A 25,883-nucleotide genomic window follows, 5' to 3' on the forward strand; every position below is an offset into this window, starting at 1 on the left:
CAAAAAAAAAAAAAAAGAAACCCAAAAAACAAAACAATAAAAAACCTCCTAATGTTAGCAGATCACATTTACCAATCAAAGACTTAAGTCCCCTTGAGATCATTTTTACCATAAGAATTTAGTAATTTTAAAAGGTTTGAAACATGTAGGATGGTCAGAGTTTTTAAAAGAGCATATACCAATTAAAATGATGTTTCTGGCTTAATCTGTTGGAATGTGGAATAGGTAGAAGTCTTGAAGTCTTCATAGGCAAGGACTTCCTGAAGCACCCCAATTGCACAAAAATAGTATCAGGAATCAACAGATGGGATCACATCAAATTAAAAATCTTCTGCACATCAGAGGAAACAACCAGAAGAGAGAAGAGACAGCGTACAGAATAGGAAAACTTTTTGCCAGCCATTTCTCAAACAGGAGGTGTTCCTCCCAAGCCCCATATGTTCATGGGGGCGGGGGGCTTTTCTGAGGTGGCTGGATCTAGGCTGTGTAATGTTGTGATCAAGGATGTGAATCTGGGGTTGATTCATGATGCAATGCTAGGATTAAGGGTGTGAATGTCACTTGCCCTAGTGGCAGGTAGGCTGGATAAGAATATAGGGGACAGAAAGAGTTGCTGTTGATGTGTGTTGATACGTTTTATCACTTACTTGCTGCCTTTTGCTTTGTCATGAACTGTTTTTCCTCTGCGATGACCTTCTGTCATGCCACCCTGCCTTGGAGCTAGCTGACTATGAACTGAAACCTTTAAGAACTGTAAGCCAAATAAATTCTTCCTCATTTAACTTTGGGTATTGAGTATTTTGTCTCAGCAACAAGAGAAATGTAACTAAGACAGAAGACTAATACCTAGACTATATAAAGAACTAAAAACAAAAAATCATCCCCCCTTAAAATAAAAGACCCAATTAAAAAATAATGGACAATTGAAATGAATAGATACTTCTCAGAAGAAGTACAAATGGCTGATAAATACATGAAGAAATGTTCAACATCTCTGGCCATTAAAGAAATTCAAATCAAAACCACACTGAGATTCCATCTTATTCCAGAATGAATGACTACATCAAGAAATCAAGTAATAACAAATACTGGTAAGGCTGCAAGAAAAAGGAACCCTTCTTCATTGTTGGTGAGAGTATAAACTGAAACCATCACTATGGAAATCAGTGTGGAGATTCTTCAAAAAGCTAAAACTAAAAATTCCATTCGACTTAGCTATTCCCCCTCTAGGTATCTTCTGAAAATAGTCAAAGACATCATATCAGTGATAGGCAGACTTGTATTATAGCAGCACAATTCATAATTGTTACGTCTTGGAAGCCATCTATATGTCTACCAATAGATGAATGGATGAAGAAAACGTGATATTTATATACAATGCCAGTGCTACCTTACCATAAAGAAGGATAAACTTGAGTCATTTGTAAGAAGATAGATGGACCTTAAATATCACATGGTTTCTCTTATCAAAGAAGCAAAAAATATAAAGAGCAAAATAAAAGATGTTAAGTAGGGAGATAGATCTTTCTCAAATGGGAAAGGGATCAAGAGATGGCAGGAGAAGAGGGAAGGGGAAGGGGATAAAAAAATTAAGATGTGTTATGGACATGTACCAATTCCATACAAGGAATGTAATCATATACAGCAAACGTGCACTAATAAAAATAAAAAATTGGAAAAAAATTTAAACCTAAGATGTTTATGTAGGCTGTCTTTTTATGTAAAATTGTTTTTAATTAGCATGCTGTTCTAAGTTGACATTTTGTGGGTGTTTAGCATTTAGGTATGCATACTCTCATCTCTTCCAATTGAACAAGACTTATTAAAACAAACTCAAATTGCTATAATACCATATGGATTTATCATAGTTATAGTTTTGGCTTAATGTTTTTATAAATGTTCATTTCTTAAGCTTTTTAGAACTTGACCTTGCATCAAGTAAAATTCTTCTAATTTCTTCCCCAGTTCTATGAAATGGAATATTGAATTCATCATCCATAGTTAGAACTATGGTTCTATGTGAGGACTTTTTAATTTTTAAACTGTTCATCTTGAAATAATGAAAGTTTTGTGTTAAGACTTTTAAATATTTAAAAATTTTATTTTGAAGTAATTTCAGACACAGAAAAGTCTGTGTGAAGATTTTTATTGAATTTATCTGTTTTAAGATTTTGAGAAACAATAGACTTTTGAGTTGCAGAAAACACTGAGTTCATGTCTTAGCCTTGCTAGTAATTGTGATCAGAGATAGGAAACTAATCCAGAGTGCCTACCAAATAGTAAGCTTACACTAGATGTGCCTTCTATTATTATGTCTTAAAAAAATCTTTAAGCAAAACTGTTGGTTGTTTGTTTTTTTTTTTCCACATTTGGTTGTAGAAATTTGAATTTTGTTAATTTGAAAAGGATTTAATAATGTAAAGGGAAGTTCATTTCTAATTATCAGAAATATAGTGTTCAATTTTCCAGCCTTGGAAGTTGGAAAAAAAAAATCTTGTTTATAAAAATTGGTTCTGACATTTAGCTTTTTTGTGGGGGAGAGGGGGTCTGGGGATTGAACTCAGGAACTTGCACTTGAAAGGCAGGTGCAGTGCCACTGAGCTAAATCCCTGGCTCCTGACATTTTGCTTTTGACAATTTTTTAAAATATTTATTTCAATGTAATGCATGTGGATTTAATTAAAAATGTTTTTAAAAGTCTCCTTATGTCTATGAAAAAACAAAGCAAAATTTCATAATGAATTAAAGAACATTAGTTAATACACTGTGTACTATAATCTTAAAAGAATGGCCGAAATGTTAAGAGTACAAGTCATAGAAGAAAAAAAAAACTCTTACAAAAAAAAAGAAATAGACAATAGCACAAAACTTTCTTTTCAATGAAATAAGGGCCTCCTGGTATAAATGAAACAAATTAGCATATGTATTGAAATACTTTTGAAATCATGGAATATATAATTTGGAGAATTATTAGAACTTCTTACTTCCTATTTCTCTGTTTTTAAAAAAGTTTTCTTTAACTTTTAATAGAAACTATGTACAGTGCATTTTTCTGTATTTTACATAAGATAGCCATGGCAGGAATTTACGTAGATTAGAAGGAAAACAGACAGTTAAGGAGGACCCAGTCCTGTGGGATATTTTTCTCAGAACTTGAAAGTCTGAGTTCACTTTTGGGGAAAAAGGTTCAGACTGTCAGAGTAAACAGATGTTAAAGCTATATTGCGGGCCTTTTGGTAGATAGACAAATGCTGGGCCACCAACATTTCAAAGGCACCATCCTTAGGCACAGCCCCTATGTAGTCAAATATGTGGATTCTTGCCCGTGACTTAGAAAATACCATTCCAAAGATGTCTTTCCCATTAGGTAAAGTCTCAAACATTCATTCGATACTGGGCATAGGGATGACCTCTCTTCCTTGCCCAGAATAGGAAGAAACCCATAACTTTTGGATGCTACTGACCCAATTTTCCCAATTTTAGTCCTTATTTCCATTTTCACTTTCTCACATCAGAGAAACACTGTGGCATTCAAACATGTGTGTCCAATTTATTTCACTTAAGGGTGTGGTCTCAAGGTACATCCTTTCAGCTGTAAATGTCAGAAGCTCATCCTTTAAAGCAGAGTAGTATTCCATTGTATTAAAAAATGCCACACCTTTATCTACTTGTTGGTTGATAGGCATTTGGACTCTTTCCAAGATTTAGCCAAAATTATTCCTTAAATGAATTTATTAAAATTATTTTTAAAACGCAATCATTTGGAATAATTGCATATTTTCTTGCGTTGACTAAAGCTGATTTTTAAATCATAGATAAGCTCAAATGCTATATTTGTAATTTTGCTATTTTGAGACTATTATATTTTCTTGAGTTGACTAAAGCTGATTTTTAAATCATAGATAAGCTCAATTGCTGTATTTGTAATTTTGCTATTTTGAGACTATTTTTTCATCTTATGTGTTAGTCATAGTCTCGAGATTGTTATCTTTTACTTTCTATAGTTTTATCTGTCTTAAAGAATTTGAGATATTTTGCAAGGTAAACATATACCCATATGTAAACAGAAGGTAAATTAGATGAAAAAACAACAATGTAAAGAAAAGATCGATTTCTGGAAGCAACAGAGGACTAGATTACTTAGTTTTATCATTTAAAAATTATTTTTTGTGTTTATCGGGTACAATATGTTTTGAACTATGTATACATTGTGGTATGGTTAAGCTGCTTCTGTATATTCATGATTCTTTTGTTTGATGTTTTGTTTGTTTGTTTGTTTTGAGGGCTTTAGTACTTTCTGTTATAATAAGCTGTTAGATATTTATCCTACCTCTACCACAATCCTAGAATAAGCTGTTTTTCCAAAGAGCCCATTTTCCTTTTAATAGAAAATGGTATTAGAGACCAAGGTTTGGATGTTGGATGTGTTCATTGCTACTTCCCATACTGTGTTTATAGATCCCTTTAGCAGGCAGCCAGTCATGTGAAAATATGCATACACAAAACACATATGCATATGAATAATTTAGAAATTATGAGTTCACTTACCGTGTCCACTTCCAACTCATCTGCATTGGGAGTTGTTCCTTACCTTGGTTCTTACCTCATTTTGTATTTCAGGTCTTCCAGCAACAACACTTCTATTCGTTTGCTCCGTCCTATAATGCATCTCTCATAATTTCAGATTTGTTTTGTCTATACAAGTACAGCAGGCATACTTAATAAGGAGTGTGAGATTCATTTGCAATTCTCCTGACCCTACCCATGATTGAAGACATTTGGTCAAGTATTATGTTCATAAATTATCTCTGCTGATTTTTGCATTGTCTTCTATTTGAAGCTTCAGGTTTTTGCTTTCCAAACTGCACCATTTCTCTGCAGCCTTAGCCCTGAGCCAGACTCAGATTAGATAGTGCTATGAGACCAGAAAACCACAAGCTAGCAATTAGTTCTTTCAGATGCAGTTTTTCAAGATTAAATATTAATTTCAACCTATGTTTCTGTCTGCTTTTAGGATGTTTTTAAGTGTGTTTTAAAATTTATTTTTGTCTAGTTTATATCATTGCAGTTTGTGGAAGAGTTTGAGTGAATACTATTGTTACCTAAAGTACTGTTCACCTGATTTTGATTGATGTGTTTTGCTTTTGTTTTCCTGTTCACTTTGTGTAGTTTGGGGTATTGGGAAGATTCGAACTATGCCATTGCCCTCACACCATTCTAGAATCAGAAGTTAATTATGAGATTAAATTCTTTTATGTTTTCACCTGCCTTGTTTCACATGTTAGGTAAAGAATTTTCAAAATGAAAGTTTGATAGAAGGGTAAAACAAGGAATTAATTCTTTAAATAGCATTATGTTGTTCATATTTTATGGTGAAATGTTGAGTTCTTATCAAAAGTTATTAATATGGCCTTTTCTAATTCATTTATAAGAGGAAGTGGTTTAGGTGTTAAAACCGCAGAATAGCTCTGGCTTGCCTTTGTGAATCTCCCATTTATTTTAGTTTGATTAAATTTATTTAATCTTTTTGGTCCATGTGGTAACTTTAATTTTTTTTCTGAAGCAGATGAACCTAAATAAATAATAACATTTGTCTTTTTATAATATCACTTATCTGAGTAGTTGTGAAAAATAAATAGGATAATAAATTTAAACGTCTTAGAGCTGCCCATACAGTAAATATAAAGTACTGCTAATGTATCTGCCACCATCACTACTACTAATAGTTATTCTACTATCATCAGTAGTGCGAACATTTTGCCTATGTAGTATGGCAGCAGTCCTCAACCTGTTTTTGTACCAGGAACCAGTTTTGTGGAAGATAGTTTTTCCACAGGGTGGAGGAGACAAGTTTCAAAATGATACAGATGCATTACATTTACTAGTATTTTATAATGTATAGTGAAATAATTATACAACTCAGCAGAATATAGAATGATCTGAAGCTCTGAGCTTGTTTTCCTGCTGGGGGTGGTGGGAAATACTAGCACACTGTGTTGCTTATGTCCAGTCTGCTCCATGAGCTTATTTTGGTTACTGTCACTGAAGAAAACACTGGCTCACAGAGTTAGGATTTTGGAAATGAAGATAGGATTTCAGTGCTTTTGTGGCAATCTTAGGACTTTAATCCAGAGTGTATAGAGATCTGAAGTTGTCTCAGACTTGCTTTTGGCCTAACCATCATTCGCAGTCTCAAGCAGTTGATCATCATCCAGTACAGATAGTTCACCTGGGTTGTTCACAAATGGGTCCTGGATCCATCCCTTCCAGTTCAGGAGGCTTTTGTAATTGGGAAGTAGTGCTCTCACTCTTTTGAAAGCTGAGATAGGTGATCATGCACCAAGTAAGATACCCTTGCCCTGTGTCTCTCTAAATCTCTGCTAATGTTTGAAACATGTCAAAAATCCAAAGTTCAGCCCTTACCTCCGTAATTTCACTTTGGCTTTCAATATAGCCACTTTATCTGCCAACTTGAATGTAGTTGTCATTCTTCCCTGAAGTGACAGATTGAGTTCATTGAGTGGGTTGAATATGTCATATGAGCAAGCAAGTTTTATGACCCATTCTTTGTCACTGAAATGTGCTGCCAGTGATGATTGTTTTTCTAAAAGAAAGCTTTGGAGCGGCTCTTGTAATTTAAAAACTCTGGCCAGTGATCTACCTTTAGAAAACCATTTTCTAAACGTGTGCTCTGCATCCATCTCCTCACACAGCTGTGTGAACAGATGTGCAGTAAGGGCATGTACTTAAATGCAGTTGATAACTTTAATCACATCCCGCAAAACATTGTTAAGTTCAGGTGACATTTTTTCGGCTAGCCAGCATTTCTCTATGGATGACATTGTGCATAGACTCAATTCAGAAACGACCTCTTAGATACAAGTAGTGAAACCAGAAAATTGTCCAGTCTCAATAGCCACTCCTTCCCTACTTATACCAACACAAAACATCCGATCAGTTTTCCTGATATATCATTCATTCCGAGACTTGAGTAGCTCTGCAGTTGTGGTGTTGTTTGGCAACAAAAGTCAGCAATATATCCTCATGCACATCCTGCTGAAAAAACATACTGCACAAAAACAAGCTTTGTTGCCTTTTTGTACATAATACTCATCAACCTGGATTACATACCACAGTGACTCACTAATCCTAAAAATTATGCCTTAATATCCTCTGTTATTTCATCAATTTGTCTGGTTAATAGTGCTAGACAAAAGAGGTACACATACCACCTTTTGAACCATAACCTCTCATAAAAGTTCATGTAACAAATGTCCTTATTATCAGGCAGGATCAACTGTTCACTGATAGTAAAAGGTTTCTTAGTTTTAGCAGTGTGATTAGCCAGTAAGAATGATACTCTCGGTGTAGACACATTTGATGAAGCAGTGACCTTCAGTAATTGGCTTATGTTTTTTGTGTTCACATTGTTTCTTTTGAAAACCTCCAAAGGCTGTTGTTTTACAATTCAGAGTGCTTGGTCTCCGAAGGCAGAATAGTTTTGAAGGTCTCATGGCTTCATTGCCACATTCACAGGCTTGGAGAATGTGAATTACCTATTGCCATGAACTCATAATTTAAATAGGACTCTCAGTATTTTCTTTTAAATGCACTTTTTGTTGGCAAGTTTGGAACCTTACACTATCTTCAGAACTCTCCAGTGATGTTTGTTTTTTACTCATTTTGGCAAGGGTTAGGTTATAGGCCTCCAATTTGAATTGAGGCTTAGGTAATACAGTACAGCACTGAGACCAGTACACAGTGCAGGAAAGCAGAATGGATAGAAGTGGTAAATAAAATAATGAGTGGGCCACTTGTGAACTAAAGTAAGTGTCAGGTTCTGACTCAAAGCTGGTTACCAGAAGCATCTATATAATTGAAGTAACTCAACTCACTTGCCACTATAAAACCTGTTACTAGATTCAAATTGTCATTTGCCATTTACTGATAGGGTTTTGGTATGAATCTGCAAGCAATTGCTATATTGTGGTCTCTATGCAGTCAAACCTCTCAGCTAATGTTAAACTATATCTGCAGCCACTCCACAATGTTAGCATGACCCCCTTAGCTCCTCCTCAAATCATCAGATTCTCTTAAGGAGCCTGGGACCCAGATCACTTACGTACACAGTTCACAGTAGGGTTTCACTATAAGAATCTAATGTCACTGCTGATCTGACAGGAGGCAGAGTTCAGGCAGTAGTGCAAGAGATGAGGAGCAGCTATAAATATAAATGATGTTTTGCTCTCTTGTCTCCTGCTCATTTTCTGCTGTTCAGCCTGGTTCCTAACAGATCATGGATCAGAATCAGCCTTTGGCTCCGGGATTGAGGTTCCCCTTGTATTATGGTGAATATAAAAGAGCATGAAGTCCAATGCCTCTTCCTCTCTAGAAATTTAAAATGTAGTTGAGGCCAATGGACAGTAACAAATGCATACACCATAGAAAACTCTCCACTGAACTGAGCTTAGATAATATAGTATAGAAATTTAGTACAAAGAAAGTACTTTTTTAGTTGAGACTGCTGTAGATAGGGCATAAGCAGGCAAGCGTATCAAGGTTTTAGGTAACTGGAAAAGGAGCCAGTAAAATAAGTGAGAATTGTGAATTACTTTCACGGACCTCACTGAAGTGTCAATGTGTCGTATGAAAAATCAGGGCCAAATTTGCAGCAAGAGAAGTTAAGATTGTGATCCTTTAAGTGGAGAAAAGTTGAAGATAGCATTAAACAGCTGTCTTCAGAAGATAGTTTTAGAGTATATTTCATAGAGATTGAAGATGCTCTAGAGAAGAATGAGAAGGTACATGCTTGGAAGACATTTTTAGAAGAACATGGAGGGACAGGTAAGATCACTTGGATAGGGTTGAATGAGTATTGGTTTTATGGATTGGTACAGGCAGGGAGGCCAAGGAATATTAAGGATGTCATTATAGAATTATGGTACTGTTGACACTGATTTAGCCTGCAAGTATTATTTTCTAGATTTTGAAGGTATATTTATATAGAGCAGAACATAACTTCTACCTTTCAGGATTAGTTTGGGAAATAGAGGGGCTTGTTTCAGAGGCAAATGAATCTGGTTTTATATATCAAGAGTAGAAGGGCATGTTAGATTTCCCCGTAGAAGTGTTCTGCAGATTCCTGGCAATTTAGAGATTGTGAAAGATAATGCCTGGAGATTTGTTTTAGAAATCATTGTCATAGATGGGAGAGTTGAGTCCTGTATGAGGATGTTTCTGAGTAGGGGAGGACTGTTCAAGGGGCCATGTATAGGTCAGCCGACCATGATTATTTTAACAGGAGATGAGTTTATATGTGACCCCCTTCAGGAGAAGGGCTTTCCTTTTATTTAAATTTAACACCAGAACATACAAAGGATTTTTGTCCCCACACTCTTTTAATGGTTCTGGGGAATTAAGTTGCCTAGTTGCCCAGGCTGAGCTCAAACTTATGATCTTCCTTCCTCTGCCTCCTAGGAAGCTGAGATTACAGGAATGCACCACCCTGCCTGCCTTTTATTTCCCATGTATGATTATAAAACACTTTCTTAAGTAGGAGAGCATTGCAAATTACTTTACTTTTCTCAGTGTTTTAGACTTGAGTCAGATAAGTTCCTTTTCCTTGATTCATGATAGATCTTGTTTGTATTTATATTTAACATGTCTTCCTGGTAGCTTTTCATTTAAAAAAAATACTTTGACCTCTATAAGGAACTTTCATAGAGCTTATAGCTCTTTCAACAAAGGGGTCTAAATGTAATTTTCTTTGCCTTTTGTTGTTTGGTAGTACTGATTCCTTAGCTTTTAGAAGTAGTACTAGAAGTTTATTTATACTTATTTCTTGTTTATTCAGTATATGTTCATTGTTTATTTTACTCGAAATGTGGATTGGCCAGTGGTTGACTAGATTCTAGGGATTATATAATTTGAATGAGACTTTGTTTACTTGAGATTGAATTGTAAGAACATAAATAAGTAGAGTGAAAATTTATCCTTTGCTTAGAAGTAAGTTTTTGGAATAAAACGGATTGTTAAATTGGCAATTTTAACAAATGCTTCTGTAAAATTATCATAGTCTGTTTTCTCTTACTATTGCAGAATACTAGAGGCTGGGTGATTTATAAAGAAAAGAGGTTTATTTAACTCATATTTCTAGAAGTCCAAGAATATGGTGCCAGCTTCTACTAGGCCTTTAGTGAAGGTGTTATTACAGAAAACATTGTGCTTGCTGAAGAGAGGTCACACAGCAAAAGGATTGACCATCCTAGCTCAGGTCTTTCTTCTTAACAAAGTCACAAACCCATTGGATTAGATCCCTACTCTTTTGGCCTCGATTAACTTCACATACCTCCCAAAAGACCCACTTCCATATACCTTAGTTGTTTTAAGTTTCTATTTTAATACTTTACAAAGGATATTAAATTCCAGCATGAGTTTTGATGGGCATATTGAACACAGAATTAGAGAAGTTAATTTTTCTAGGCAAACTGATAGTACTACCTCTTTTCTTTCCTTTTTTTTTTTGGTACCAGGGATCAAACTCAGGAACTTGTGCAGTGCTACTGGGCTAAATCCCCAGCCCAGTACTTTCTTGATGCTAATACTGTTTGCTCGTGTTTTTCAGTATTTGATTATTCACTAAAGAGTGCAGTGGACTGCAAAGAAAATATGTGAATATTTTTTGTGGTGTTGTGATGAGAATCAGAAACTGATCTAATATCTACTAGTAAAAACTGTAAAATTAGAAGGCAAAACCAAATTCTAAATAACCAGACAAAATATTTTCATCATTGAAAAACAAAATAAACTTATCTGAAGAGAGTGTTTCCTGTTACCCAAACTGAAGATGTTTTTGGTGACACAGGTTGAGCATCCCAAATCTGAAAATCCAAAACGCTTTAAAAACCAAATTTGTGTTTAGACCTTGCAATTTTGAAAAATGCTTTTGTAAAATTGTGTTAGTCTGTTTTCTGTTGCTGTAGCAGAAGACCTTGAGCCTCAGCAGTCAAAGCCAGTTATTTGCAAATATTCCAAATCTGAAAAACAATCTAAAACTTTTCTGGTCCCCAGCATTTTGGCTAAGAAATACTTAGCTATTCTCAATATCAATGCAAAAACAAAATCAGTTTAAAGGGATATTTGCCTCCCCCACAAAAAAAGATCAAGGCTTTCGGATAAGACAGGTAGTGCTTTATGGACTTTAAATTTTCATTATTTCTTAAGAATCACAAATACTAAATATTTGTGATATTATCTTTTCACATTTATAATGATTTTCATTTGAAGTTTATTTGGCTTCAAATGTTTGTTGTCAAGTAAAGATCATTTTTACATCTTACTGAAATGTATAAGCTTGTCAAATATTGTATTCATAGTAATAATAAACCAAACTTGTGACCATCTTTTTAGTATATCTTTGGAATTTATTATCATTGATAGGATATGACCTGTTGTATGACTATATTTGTTACTGTTAATATTTGTTTTATACAACTCCTCAATTAAAGTGTGTAGCTCAATGTTTATTACCATATTTGCAGGGTTAGCAACCATCATCACAAACTAGTTGTAGAATATTTCATCTCTCTCAAAGAAATCATTCTGTAGTTTTTCCTTTAACCTTAACTAACCAATTATGAGAAAACAAAATTATGACAAATTTATAGATCCGATTGACTTTTTTTTTGTTTTGTTTTGTTTTTTGGTACCAGGGATTGAACTCAGGTCTTTGCACTTGCAAGACAGGCCACTAAACCACTGAGCTAAATCCCCGGCCCCGATTGACATTTATTTTCAATTCATAAATCCGTATAGCATCTATTCTAAACAATATCATGATTGCTTCCACTGGGCAGTAGCAGAACATGAGTTTTGTAAGCCAAATACAAAGAATCGGGGAAGTAGCTGGGGAAATCTGATTGATTATTTTTAGGTTGCTTATTTGTAAAGGTTAAAGCAAAGGGGACTTCTTATTACTACTCAGGTAGACCAGAATCTTTTTTTTTCTTTTTAACTGGTCTGTTTCAGGATCTGTCTTCTTCCTTCACATTTCAGTGGTTTATTTGGTTATGTTCTGTTGAACAGAAATGACTCCATTTTTCTGTTCTGTTGGTGCCTAGTGCAGGTGCTCAGTGCAAAACAGTGGCCTTCTACAATTTTTATTTTACACACTATAAAAATTTGCCTATACCAAGCAGTTCATATACATGGAGTCGTGTATTCTTTTTTGAGCTTCTTTTACTTAGTTTCTTTAAGGTTCATGCGTATTACAAGTATGTTCTAGTACTTTATTTCATTTCATTGCCAAATACGCTATTGTGTGACAACCACATTTTGTTTAACCTGTTTATCATTTGAAGGACATTTGAGTTGTTAACATTTTTCATAATAATGTTTCTGTGTGCAAATTTTATATAAATATATCCTTTAATTTCTTTTGTTTATACCTGAGTAGAGTTACTCGTTATGTTAAATCTGTAACTTTTTAAGCAACTGCCAAATTATTTTCTAAAGTCACTGCACCACTTTACATTCCCACCACCAATGTGTGGGGATTACAGTTTCTTCATATCCTCATCAGTACTTGTTGACTTTTATTATAGCCATTTTGGTGGGTTTGAGGTAGTGTCTTTTCATGTGCTTATTGATCATTTAACATAAGAAATCCCTTCCTTTGCTTCTTATAAAATTGTTTTATTTGACTTTTGTTATTAAGTTGTAAGAGTCTTTCATTTTTTGTGGCTAGTAGGCCCTTTGCGGATATATAATTTGCAGCTACTTCTCCCATTCTATAAATTGTCTTTTCATTTACATGGTAATGCCCTTTGAAAATGCATAAAATTTTAACTGTGATGAAGTCCAGTTTGTCTATTTTTCTTTTTGGTTTTTGTGCTTTTGGTGTCCTATCTAACAAACCATTGATTAGTTCGAGTTAAAAAAAAAAGGCACAAAGGTAGGATTTTGTTTCTTGTAAAAGTTTCATAACTATAGCTCTTAGGCCTGTAGCCATTTTGAGTTAATTTTTGTTGTCTTCTGTTTTATTCTTCTGAACAGCATTTAAAAACCAGGATAAAAAATATAGAATAACTTGTACTTTAGAGAGAGTTCTGCTTTCTCATTCCTAACTCCGGAGCACTAATCCTTGTCAGGAATTGGAGCCCTTACTGCTGCTACACAGCTTTTTCTGCATGTTGGCAAAGGTCCTCAGGTAGTTTGGTCTCTGAACAGATGGTGGCAGCAGAGCTTTGTTAATGAAAATTCTAGTTATTCTTAACTTGTTATTTTAAAATTACAAATATTCTTAATTATTTGGCCTTCCTTCTTTTTGGTAATAAGTTGTTAAGCACTAAATTTAAAATGAATTTTGAGGACCAGGGATTTAGCTTATTGGTTCCACCGCCTGCCTTGCAAGCGCAAAGACCTGAGTTCGATCCCTGGTACCAAAAATAAAATAAAATAGAATAAAATTCATTTTGAGATTCCTTAACAATTATTTAAATTTAGGAATTTTTCCCCCTTAATAAGTTTATTCAGGCTTCTCAGTGGATAATGCTAATTTGTGATGTGTGGACATGACATACTGATATCTCCAAACTTAGGACACAATTTTCTCAGGATTTGGTCTATTTCTTTTTGTTATAAATGTATAATGCTTTTAATTTGTTTGACTTAGCTGTTGAAAACTCCATGTCCTATAATCTCCACTAATTTTGTCTTTACTTCACTTTTCCACTAGAGGGTGTACCAAATGTTTTATTTAATATTTTCTGTTCCTAAAATAATCATAATGGAATAATGTATTACTTATACTAATGTTGAAAGGAAAAATTTGATGTCTATAAATAGTATAATTCTCTCTGTTTTATTTTTATACTACAGGTTACTCATTTTTGGATCCTATGACAGAGAGGCAAATATTCATTGTACACTTGAGTTGAGCAGTAGTGTTTGGGAAGAAAAACAAAGGAGTTCTATTAAGACGGTAAGACAGATTTGCATAGTTTTATTCTGTAAGCATGTTTTTATTAATATTTCTATAGTCCTAGAGTTATTTTTAGTTATGAGGTATAAACAGATTTTATTTATTGGTCTAGTGGACAGTACAACATTGATAGTAAAATAAATTACATGTAACTAATTAATCTTGAGAATGTCTACATAAGAAACAAAATCTGGCAAGTTTTCCTTACAGAACTTTAAATGTGTTTCAGTTATGGGTTTAGAAGGAAATGATTTTTACTAAACACCTTAAAAGGCTGGTAAATCCAGAGCATTCATTTATTCAACAGATATTTTATGAACATTTATTTTGTGGTGGGCAGAGTTTTAGATGCTGGGGAAATAGTTCAAGACAAGAAGAGACCGTATTCCACAGCACTAACATGAGAAAGATGTGTGTGGGTTAGGTAGAAGGCAAGTGCACTACACTTTATAGGATACAGAGAATGTAGCAATAAACTATTAAACAAAAAAAGTGAGCAAGAATATTTCCGGGATTGACAAAGATGAAGAAAATAGGATCATGACAAAGTAGGCTATTTAGATCTACTGGTAACAGGGAAGGCTAGTAATACAAGACATTCAGTTAAATTTGAATTTCTGTTAAACAATAAACATTTTTTTTAGTATGAATATGTTATTATTTCACAGCAATCGTCAAAATACTGCCAGATCTTTAATGAGCAATTATGAAGTATTTTTATGAGTTTCCCTTTGACTTTTAAATTGATTTCAATTCATCTTTATAGTAATTAATGTGACTGTCAAATAGGATAAGCAGTAATTTTGATAAGAGCGGGGGGGTGGGAGAAATAAAACTAGAAAGGGAAGACACAAGCTGTTGAAGATTTTGAACATGATAATGACATGATCAAAATAGAAGTTTTAAGGAATGTTCCCTTTTTCCTGGAAAAACATCATTGTCTTGTCTGAGTAATTTTTGGTATTAGTTTGAATTGGTCATGACTTGCCATTGCTGTTGGCATTTTCAGTTCCCTTCATTACCTTTATTACATTTGTAAAGGTATGAGATTAGACAGTTTTAATATTCTATAGCTAAGATTAGTAAGACTTTAATCTTGAATTGTTATTTTAAATCTTGGCATGTGTCATAAGTAGTTTTCAAGAAAATTCTAGGGTACTAATTATATCTGGTGTTGAAAATGTCAACAGTCAGTGTCTATAGGCATTGAATTACATATATCTGAATGTAATAACTTTAGGGAGAATTAATGTGTTTTTCAAGACAACATAAAAGAGGCAATAACATTTAATAATTTGGGACATATTGCAAATATAGATAGAACATAGAGCATCATTAAAAACAAGTGTGCTAAATTATTTGATTAATTTAGGGAGCTAGATTTATTTGATGGCTTTTTATTTTCAAGAGAATTTTTTATAAATTGGGATATAAAGGAAAAATGAAAAGTAATTTAACAGAATTGTGACGGGCAGGAAACCATTACAACACCACCCGGGCTGTGCTCTCTGGCAGCCACTGCCACTCCCAGCCCTTACCTCTGGGGTACATTAAAGATCCTGAATCATGACTGATTCCAAGTACTTCACAACCAATAAAAAGGGAGAAATCTTTGAATTAAAAGCTGAACTCAACAATGAAAAGAAAGAAAAGAGAAAGGAGGCTGTGAAGAAAGTGATTGCTGCTATGACTGTAGGGAAAGACGTTAGCTCTCTCTTTCCAGATGTAGTCATCTGTATGCAGACTGATAACCTGGAACTAAAGAAGCTTGTATATCTGTACTTGATGAACTACGCCAAGAATCAGCCAGACATGGCCGTCATGGCTGTCAACAGCTTTGTGAAGGACTGTGAAGATCCCAATCCCTTGATTCGGGCCTTGGCAGTCAGAACCATGGGGTGTATCTGAGTGGACAAGATTACAGAATATCTCTGTGAGCCCCTTCGCAAGTGCTTGAAAGATGAAGACCCCTATGTTCGGAAAACAGCAGCCGTATGCGCGGCAAAACTCCATGATATCAATGTCCAAATGGTGGAAGATCAAGGATTTCTCGATTCTCTACGGGATCTCATAGCAGATTCAAATCCAATGGTGGTGGCTAATGCTGTAGCAGCATTGTCTGAAATTAGTGAGTCTCACCCAAACAGCATCTTACTCGATTTGAACCCACAGAACATTAATAAGCTGCTGACAGCTCTGAATGAGTGCACCGAATGGGGCCAGATTTTCATCCTGGACTGCCTGTCTAATTATAACCCTAAAGATGACCAGGAAGCTCAGAGCATCTGTGAGCGGGTAACTCCCTGGTTATCCCTTGCCAACTCAGCAGTGGTGCTTTCAGCAGTAAAAGTCCTAATGAAATTTCTGGAATTGTTACCCAAGGATTCTGACTACTATAATATGCTGCTGAAGAAGTTAGCTCCTCCACTTGTTACTTTGCTGTCTGGGGAACCAGAAGTACAATATGTTGCCCTGAGGAACATCAACTTAATTGTCCAGAAAAGGCCTGAAATCTTAAAGCAGGAAATCAAAGTCTTCTTTGTGAAGTACAATGATCCCATCTGTGTTAAACTGGAGAAGTTGGACATCATGATTCACCTGGCATCCCAAGCCAACATTGCTCAGGTTCTGGCAGAACTAAAGGAATATGCTACTGAGGTGGATGCTGACTTTGTTTGCAAAGCTGTGAGGGCCCTTGGACAATGTGCCATCAAGGTGGAGCAATCTGCAGAGCGCTGTGTAAGCACATTGCTTGACCTAATCCAGACCAAAGTAAATTATGTGGTCCAAGAGGCAACTGTTGTCATCAGGGATATCTTCCGCAAGTACCCCAACAAGTATGAAAGCATTATTGCCACTCTCTGTGAGAATTTAGATTCACTGGATGAGCCATGATTTGGATCGTGGGAGAATATGCTGAAAGAATCGACAATGCAGATGAGTTACTAGAGAGCTTCTTGGAGGGCTTTCATGATGAAAGTACCCAAGTTCAGCTCACTCTGCTTACTGCCATAGTGAAGCTGTTTCTCAAGAAACCATCAGAAACACAGTTGGTCCAACAGGTCTTGAGTTTGGCAACACAGGATTCTGACAATCCTGACCTTCGAGACCGAGGTTATACTTATTGGCGCCTTCTCTCAACTGACCCAGTGACAGCCAAAGAAGTAGTCTTATCTGAGAAGCCACTAATCTCTGAGGAGACAGACCTTATCGAGCCAACTCTGCTGGATGAGCTGATCTGCCACATTGGTTCTTTGGCCTCTGTATATCATAAGCCTCCCACTGCTTTTGTGGAAGGGAGTCATGGGATCCCTCGCAAACATTTGCCAATTCATCATGGGAGCACTGATGCGGGTGACAGTCCTGTTGGTAGCACCACAGCAACCAACCTGGAACAGCCTCAGCTTATCCCCTCTCAAGGTGACCTTCTTGGGGATCTTTTAAATCTTGACCTTGGTCCCCCAGTCAACGTGCCACAGGTGTCCTCCATGCAGATGGGAGCTGTGGATCTCTTGGGAGGAGGATTAGATAGTCTGGTTGGACAGTCCTTCATCCCATCATTAGTGCCTGCAACTTTTGCTCCCTCACCAACTCCTGCCATAGTCAGCAGTGGTCTGAATGACTTGTTTGAGCTCTCCACAGGGATAGGCATGGCACCTGGTAGATATGTGGCTCCTAAAGCTGTCTGGCTACCTGCAGTAAAGGCTAAAGGCTTGGAGATTCACCGCCAAGGGCACATCTATATGGAAATGAACTTCACCCACAAAGCTCTGCAACATATGACAGACTTTGTAATCCAGTTTAACAAGAATAGTTTTTGCGTCATCCCAAGCACTCCTCTGGCCATCCATACACCACTGATGCCAAACCAAAGCATTGATGTCTCCTTGCCTCTCAACACCTTAGGCCCAGTCATGAAGATGGAACCTCTGAATAACTTGCAGGGGGCTGTTAAAACAATATTGATGTCTTCTACTTTAGCTGCCTCATCCCACTCAATGTGCTTTTTGTAGAAGATGGCAAAATGGAGCACAAGGTCTTCCTGGCAGCATGGAAGGATATTCCCAATGAAAATGAGCTCCAGTTTCAGATTAAGGAATGCCATTTAAATGCTGACACTATTTCCAGCAAGATGCAAAACAACAATGTTTATACTATTGCCAAGAGGAATGTGGAAGGGCCGGACATGCTGTACCAATCCCTGAAACTCACTAATGGCATTTGGATTTTCGCCGAGCTACGCATCCAGCCAGGAAACCCAAATTATACATTGTCGCTGAAATGTAGAGCTCCTGAAGCCTCTCAATACATTTATCAGGTCTACGACAGCATTTTAAAAAACTAATAAACTGGTCCAGTGTCCTCCAGCCACCCTGTGATTGGTGCAAGCCAAGAACGCTTAGCTGGAAGAAATTGTACTGCTGTGTAGAATCCGAACCCAAACACACTGAGGCCACCTAGCACATAGTGACTAGTCTAACCTGTGCTAACTGTAGAGACAACCTGTTGGAGAGTTTTAGCTTCCTGTGAACTGCTTCAGTCGCTTCCCACCTCCTGCCACTTGCTACTGTCTGTCCTTACTTGTGGGCTTCTCCATGCTGTGCCAACACCTGGCTTTTCCTTCACCCTCATTTGAGTGTAGTTTGGTATTTTGCAATCCCTTACTTCAGAAGCAGAAAAAGACAACAAATATTAAAGCAAGGAATAGTGTCACTGAAAAAAAAAAAAAGTAATTTAACCAATAGCCTGCATAGAGCCTGTTTTACAAAAAAAACTTAAAGAAATCCAAGGAAAGTTTGGTGCAATCTTAGACACTCAAGTCAGGGACCTGCTCAACTCATTTGTAAAATCAAAGAGCTCACCTAATAAAATGAGTAATAGGTGGCTTTGTTTGTTCTTTAATAATAGTAAATATGGAGAGATTCCTCATGAGAATCCCATAATACATTTGTGATGACTGAAATACATTAAATTAGATATTAGGCTTAAGAAAAATTAGAACGTCATTCTGTAAGAGGCAACAGAGACAATACTAGAAATAACTTTACATCAAAAAGAGACAATGTAATTTGTTATTTATTTAATCACTCTAGTCCAATGTTCAGGCTTGGTGATAATTTACTTCTCTTTCACTGAAAAACAAAGCTGCTTAGATTTTAAACTTTGAGGGCCTGGGGTTTAGCTCAGTGGTTTCGCCACCTACCTTTTAAGCACAAGGACCCGAGTTTGATCCCCGGTACCAAAAAATAAAGACATTTTAAACTTTGAGGTTGTAATATTTCGAAAGTAAGTCTTAAAAACAGCCATATATCTACATAATTTATAATACTTATCAAAATTCACAATAAATTAATTTGACATATATTAACATACTTGTACGGTACTCCCTACCTGAAGTTTCCATTTCCACAGTTTCAGTTATACACAGTCAACAAAAGTTAATACAATGCAATAAGATATTTGGCAGTATATAGTCATGAATTGCTCTTATTTTATAGTTGCTATTGTTAATCTCTTACTGTGCCTAATGTATATATCAGATGTCATTATAGATAGATCTGTATAGGGAAAAAATGTACTGTATATAAAGAATCAGGTACTATCCATGGTGCCAGCCTCTCACTAGAGGTCTTGGAATGTGTCCCACATGTGTGAGGTGGGGGAGAGGTCTGCTACAACCATCATTGTACGTGTCACAGTGGCACACATTTTTTTAAGGAGGGACATCTTGAATATTAATCCTTCCAATATGGCATTTCCTTGCTAAAACTGGTCTTTGAATGCTATTTTAAAAATTAGGAGACAAACCCTATCTAGACACATAATAGGTTATTAGTAAATATTTTGTCCTGTTTACCCTTCTGTTTATATTTTGACTTTTCTTCCTATGCCTGTGTCTTGTCTTCGATTGTTCATCCACAACTGACACTTGGTTCTTCAGATTTTTTTGGTCTTGGAATGTTTGAGACTATTTGGGAAAAGAGAAGGCACTATAAAAATGAGTCTTAGAACATCTAAACTTGGGAAATCTAAGGCAGATGAAAAGGCATTGGAAACTAGTGCAAACCTCCTGTCATTCTGAATAAAAATATATAAGGAGTTCTGATTTTAGAAACAAACTTTTATATGCTTTTTTTCCTTTTTCTGTTTGTGGTAGGAAGTCAAATCTAGGACTGCAGACATGCTTAACTGGTAAGCTATACCTTTAGCCCTGACAGTATTTCCTCCCCTTCCAGCCTGCTATAATCTATAATCACTTGAGAGCAGTTGCTTTTCTTAAGAGACCAAGTCTCTTCTTCTATAATTAGAAATAGGTTAAAAACTCCAGACAACATTGTATAGCTGTGCCACTATGAAAGAGGAAGGATGAATACAGATTGCTCCCCTATTTTAAAATGAGAAGGAAACTTCTAGGTCTCTTATTATAAAGTATAAGGGTAGAAGAGAGATAATAGAATGCTCATTTGTTTTGTATAAATGAAGACTAGAAGTACCTCATGTCTTAGCCCTAGCAAATGTTAGGAGAAAGGCTTCACATAGTCAGCCTTACCCAAAATTATGAAGTTGGAAGATTTTATTGTTCAGTTTGACTTGAGTGTTACTTTTGTTCCCTCTCCTGCTTTTTTACTTATTAAAGCTTCATTTTTTTTTCTAAAGAATCTGAGTCTGAGAGTCAAATAGTTGATAACAACCTCCCTTCAATTTACTTTTTAGACATACCAATTACTGTTAGAGAGATTTGAGAAGTTGATGCCAACAAAGAACTCAGAAAAAATAAGCATATCTATCGTATTTAATGCTTGCGTCTGTGAGACACTTTCCCCATATACAGAGAGCAAGAAAGCCTTCTAACTGTAAGATCTATACTTGTATTAAAGCACACTACCACTAACAAAAACTGGATTACGAATGGTTTTGTAATTAGACAGTTCAGGAGTGGTTATAATGGAATAATTTTTAAACAGACGAGGAGAGATCTGACTATGGGGAGATATGATTGGAACTCAAGAGTGTTCAAAAAATTAGCCATGTTTGCTAATTTTGTTGCCCAAGATCGAGCCTGATACAGAGGCACTCTGGCTTATTACAGAGTCAGTGATTCTCCTTTTACCACCAGAGTAAAGGTTAAGACAATTACATATAGCAAACATTTGATCGGGGAAAGAGGATCAGTTGGGAGAAAAAACAACATTTAGGGAAATATTCTAATATAAAGATGGTAAAAGCATTTAGAACAAATAGAAGCAGTAAGCCCATTTGCAACTTTTACAAAGTTTTTTTTGATAAAAATCCCCATCAAAGATTCTAAAATATATTAGTAGTAGAGGAATGGCTTGTCCCAAATAGACCTGGCTTTAAAAAGTGGGAAACTGGGTAAGGATGATGAAATATGATATCACAAATGATTGCATCAGTGACTTTGATCAGTTTCCTACATGCTGTAAAATAACACTAATAAAAATGTGATATACGCCACATACCTAATTTTAAACTTTATGACATTTACATTTCAAAACATAAAAGTAGGTAAAATTAATTTAGTAATGTTTTATTTGACCCACATATCAAAAATATTGTCACGTCAGCATATAATCAACATTAAAAACTAGTGAGATACAGATCTTTTCATACAAAGTGTTTGATATCTGATGGTGTGTATTTTATAATTACAGCATTTCAATCTCAGTTCATCCCAGCTGCATTTCAAAATCGGACAGCATGGATTTAGAAGAATAGACAGTATGGACAGTGTAGATCCCAGAGATGGAGGATAGACTTTGAGATTTACACATACCACTAAGCTTTTCTAAAAAGTACCAAGAGGTACATATTCTCAAGTCAAGTATGTAAGAAAGAATTACAGACTAAGTGTATATAAAAGATCTAGGTTCTTTAAAGAAATAATACATGGTATGATAAAAAATCTGGTGAATGTTTACAATTTTTAAAACTTACTATAGTAAAAGATGCATTGCTTCTAATCTTCCTCAAAATACCCCACCCTGCGCATGCTTTGAACACACCTACCCATCCTTATTACTACTTTCTGAAGCAATTTTGAAAGTCATCTTTTGTCATTGTCTTTAGTTTCTGTTGTGGCTACATCAATGTTGTGAATTGATTCAAAACGTTTGCCTTTCATGGTTATTTTGACTTTAAGGAAGAGCCAGAGGTGCACAGTGCCAGATCTGATGAGTAAAATGGATAATAATTACATGGCGTAAAATCATTGCAAGCCTGCTATTCATTGGCACTTGGCAGCAACATTCACCATAATTTTGATCACACCCCATAAAAACACTCAAAAAGAGAACTTTCAGAACTGCTTGTCAAAGTGGCAAGAATGATGAGATAAATGTTTGAAATGAGGTAGGGAGACTGTCTTGAAGATTAGTGGCTGTGTGTCTTCCACTGTAACAAATTTTTAAAATTTAACCATTCAGTATATATTTTAATCACATTCATATGCCGTTGTGTCTCCAGAACGAATTTAACTTTTCTTGAGAATAGGTGTCACAGAAATTAAACCTTTTTTGTATTTAATTTTTTTCTCATGTAGAAGTATAGGTAGAATTAATTAATTAATTAACTTATTTTAAAAAATTAATTGTATTGGTACATTTTAGATATACATAATGGATAACATTCATCATAAGGAATTTGTGCCTGTATATGACATCTCTTGATTCTTCTTTTGTGTGTGTGTGTGTGTGTGTGTGTGTGTGTGTGTGTGTGTGTGTGGTTTTTGGGACAGAGTCTCACTATGTAGTTGAGACTGACCTGGAACTCACTATGTAGCCCAGGCTGGTCTCGAACTCACAGCGATCCTCCTCCCTCAGCCTCCTGAGTGCTGGGATTACAGGCATGCGCCACCATACCCGGTCTCTTGATTCTTCTTGTTTTCCCCCTTTCCTCCCCCTCCTTTCAACCTCTGTTCCCCTCCTTATTTACAAAAGCTTAGTTTCCATTTTTTCTTTTTTTACATTTATTTTTCCCTTTTTTTCCTGTTTTTTCTATTCTTTTTTTCCTTTTCCTTTCCCTCCTTTTCCCCTCCCTCCTCCCTATCTCCCCTTCCCATTTGAGCATTTTCTTCTTCTTTCTCAATATCTATTATTCATTTTGGTCCTTATTTACATTTTCATTTTCTCATACCAGAGGAAACCATGCAGTATTCAAACACGTGTGTCTGATTTATTTCACTTAAGAGTATGGTCTCAAGGTACATCCATTTACACAGAAATGTTTCAAGTTTATCCTTCTTTATGGAAGGGTAGTATTCCATTGTATAAAAAAATCTTTGTCATCTATTGATGGGCATTTGGGCTGTTTCCAAGATTTAGCTATTGTAAATTGTGCCACTATAAACATGGATGTGCATATATTGCTATGGTATGGAGCTTTTAATTCCTTCAGGAAGATATCAAGAAGGTGACTAGCAAGATCAAATAGAACCTCTAGTTTTAGTTTTTTGAGGAATCTCCACACTGATTTCCACAGTGGTTGCACCAGTCTGCACTCCCACCAACAGTGGAGAAGGGTTCCTTTCTCCCCACAACCCCACCGGCATTTGTTATTGATCACTCTTTTTGGAGTAAGATGGAATCTCAGCATTATTTTAATTTGTATCTTACAAATGACCATTGATATTGAACATTTTTCCATATATTTATTTGCCATTTCTACTTCATCTGAAAAGTGTCTATTTAATTGAGATGCCTATTTTTGGATTGGGTCTTTATGGAGGATCTGAGTTTTTTGAGTTCTTTAAATATTCTAAGTATTAGTCCTTTGAGGAACAGCTAGCAAAAGTTTTTCCCACACTGTGGGTTGTCTTTTCACTCTGTTGGTGGCTGCTTTTGCTGTGTGGAAAAAGCTTTCTAATAGGAGATCCTAGTTGTTGATTCTTTGTGGTATTTCCTGCACAAACACAGTTTTGTTCATAAAGTCTTCACCTATACCTGTGTCTTCAAAAGTTCTACCTATTTGATTTTCCAGCAGTTTCAGGATTTCTGTTTTAATATTTAGATCTTTAATCTACTTCAATTTTAATTTAGTGGATGGTGAGAGATAGGGGTCTAGTTTTAGTCTTTGGCATATGGAAAGCCAGTTTTGCCAGCACCATTTATTGAAGGAGGCTATCTTTCTTCCAGTGAAAGTGTTTGGCTTCTTTGTTCAAGATAAGGAGGCTGAGTGTATTCTGCATCTTCTAATCTTTTCCATTGACCCTTGGGTCTCTTCTTTGGCCAGTACCATGCTGTTTTTATCACAGTAGCTTTGTATTATATTTTCAAGTGAGAGATTGTGATGCCCCTGGCCTTGCTTTTGCTCTTCTGGGTCTAAATGAATTTTAGGATTGTTCTCTAATTCTGTGATGTGTACTGTTGGTATTTTGATCAGGATTGCATTAAATCTGTATAACAGTTTTAGGAGTATGGCCATTTTGACAATATTGTTTTTTCCTACCCAAGAACAAGTAATATCTTTCCATTTGCTTGTATCCTCTTCAATTTTGTTTTTCAGGGTACTGTAGTTGTCAGTGTAAAGGTCTTTTACTTTCTTTGTTAGATTGATTACTGAATATTTCAGTTTTCTTGGGTACTATTGTGAAAGGTGTGATTTCCCTAATTTCTTTCCCAGTGAACTTGTTATTTTTGTACAGGAATGTTATTGATTGTTGAGTGTTGACTTTGTGTGCAGCTGCACTACAGAATTTGGTTATTAAATCTAGAAGGTTTTTGGTGGAGTTTTTGAAGCCTCATGTGTCATCCACAAATAATGATAACTTCTTTCTTTCATAGCCTTATTCCTTTTTTTCTTTCTCTTGTCAAATTGCTCTGGCTAATGTTCCCAGAATTATATTGAATAAGAGTGGTGACAGTAAATATGCTTGTCTTGTTTTCCTTATTGTAGAGTGAAAGCTTTCAGGTTTTGTCCATTTGTATGATGTTGGCTACTGTATGATTGTTTGTCATAGATGGCTTTTATCATATTGAAGTAAAGACCATCCATTCCTATTTTCTGTAAAGTTTTTATCATGCTTGGGTGTTGGAGTTTGTCAAATGCTTTTTCTGTCTATTGAGATGATCTTGTGTTTTTGCCCTTGATTCTAATAAGATAGTGTATTACATTTATTGATTTCCATATATCGAACCATCCCTGTATCCCTGGCATGAATCCTACTTGGTGATGGTGTATAATCTTGATGATTTGCTGCATACTGTTTGCCACTATCTTATTGGATCTATGTTCATTAAGAAGATTGGCCTGGAGCTCTCTTTTTTTTGGTTGGATCTTTCTCTAGTTTTGGTATCAGGGTAATGCTTGCTTCCAGGAATGAGTTTGGGAGTTTTGCTTGCCTTTCAATTTCATCAAAGAGTTTGAGGAGTGATGGCAGTAGATTTTCTCTAAATTTCTTGTAGGATTCACCAGTGAATCTGTCAGGACCTGCGATTTTCTTTTTGGTAGGTTTTTAAATACATTTTAAATTTTATTGGTATTGGATTATTTAGAATCTTTATATCATCTTGATTCAGTTTTGATGATTCAAATGTATCTAGGAATCGGTCCATTTCTTCTCAAATTAGGTGTTAATAATCTTCTGGATTTCTACAGTATTCATTGTGATTTCACCCTTTTAGTTCCTTCTTCTTTTTCCTCTTCCTCTTTTCCTCCCCCTCCCCTTTCTCCTTCTTCTTCTTCCTTTTTTTTTTTTTTTTTTAATTTTGAGACAGGCTGTCACTGTGCAGTTCAGGATGGCTTTGAACTCACTGTGTAGCCCAGGCTGCCCTTGAATATGCAGCAGTCCTCCTGCCTCAGCCTTCCAAGTGCTGGGATTACAGGAATGTGTCACCACGTTTGGCACCCTTTTCATTCCTGTGTGGATTTGAGTCTTTCCCTTTTT

At 35.7% G+C, this 25,883-nt stretch overlaps 2 protein-coding genes across 2 annotated transcripts in view; both read left to right on the forward strand.

Moving 5' to 3' along the window:
- Pdzd8 (PDZ domain containing 8) overlaps positions 1 to 25,883 on the forward strand; it is a gene marked incomplete at its 5' end in the record, with an annotated part of 89,340 nt that overhangs the window by 33,943 nt on the left and 29,514 nt on the right. The window contains one exon of the mRNA XM_010634659.2: positions 13,879 to 13,981. Within this exon, the coding sequence (XP_010632961.1) occupies positions 13,879 to 13,981 (103 nt within the window). The remainder of the gene's footprint in view (positions 1 to 13,878; positions 13,982 to 25,883) is intronic.
- On the forward strand, positions 15,452 to 18,573 carry LOC104869350 (AP-2 complex subunit beta-like). Its single transcript, XM_033761391.1, is given in 3 exon segments — positions 15,452 to 16,871; positions 16,874 to 17,932; positions 17,935 to 18,573. Coding segments are annotated over 3 exon segments (2,775 nt in total). The 5' UTR covers positions 15,452 to 15,547; the 3' UTR covers positions 18,327 to 18,573.

The sequence above is a fragment of the Fukomys damarensis genome, unplaced genomic scaffold, assembly GCF_012274545.1.
Source record: "Fukomys damarensis isolate Sample0158 unplaced genomic scaffold, DMR_v1.0_HiC HiC_scaffold_8, whole genome shotgun sequence".
Classification (NCBI taxonomy): Eukaryota; Metazoa; Chordata; class Mammalia; order Rodentia; family Bathyergidae; genus Fukomys; species Fukomys damarensis.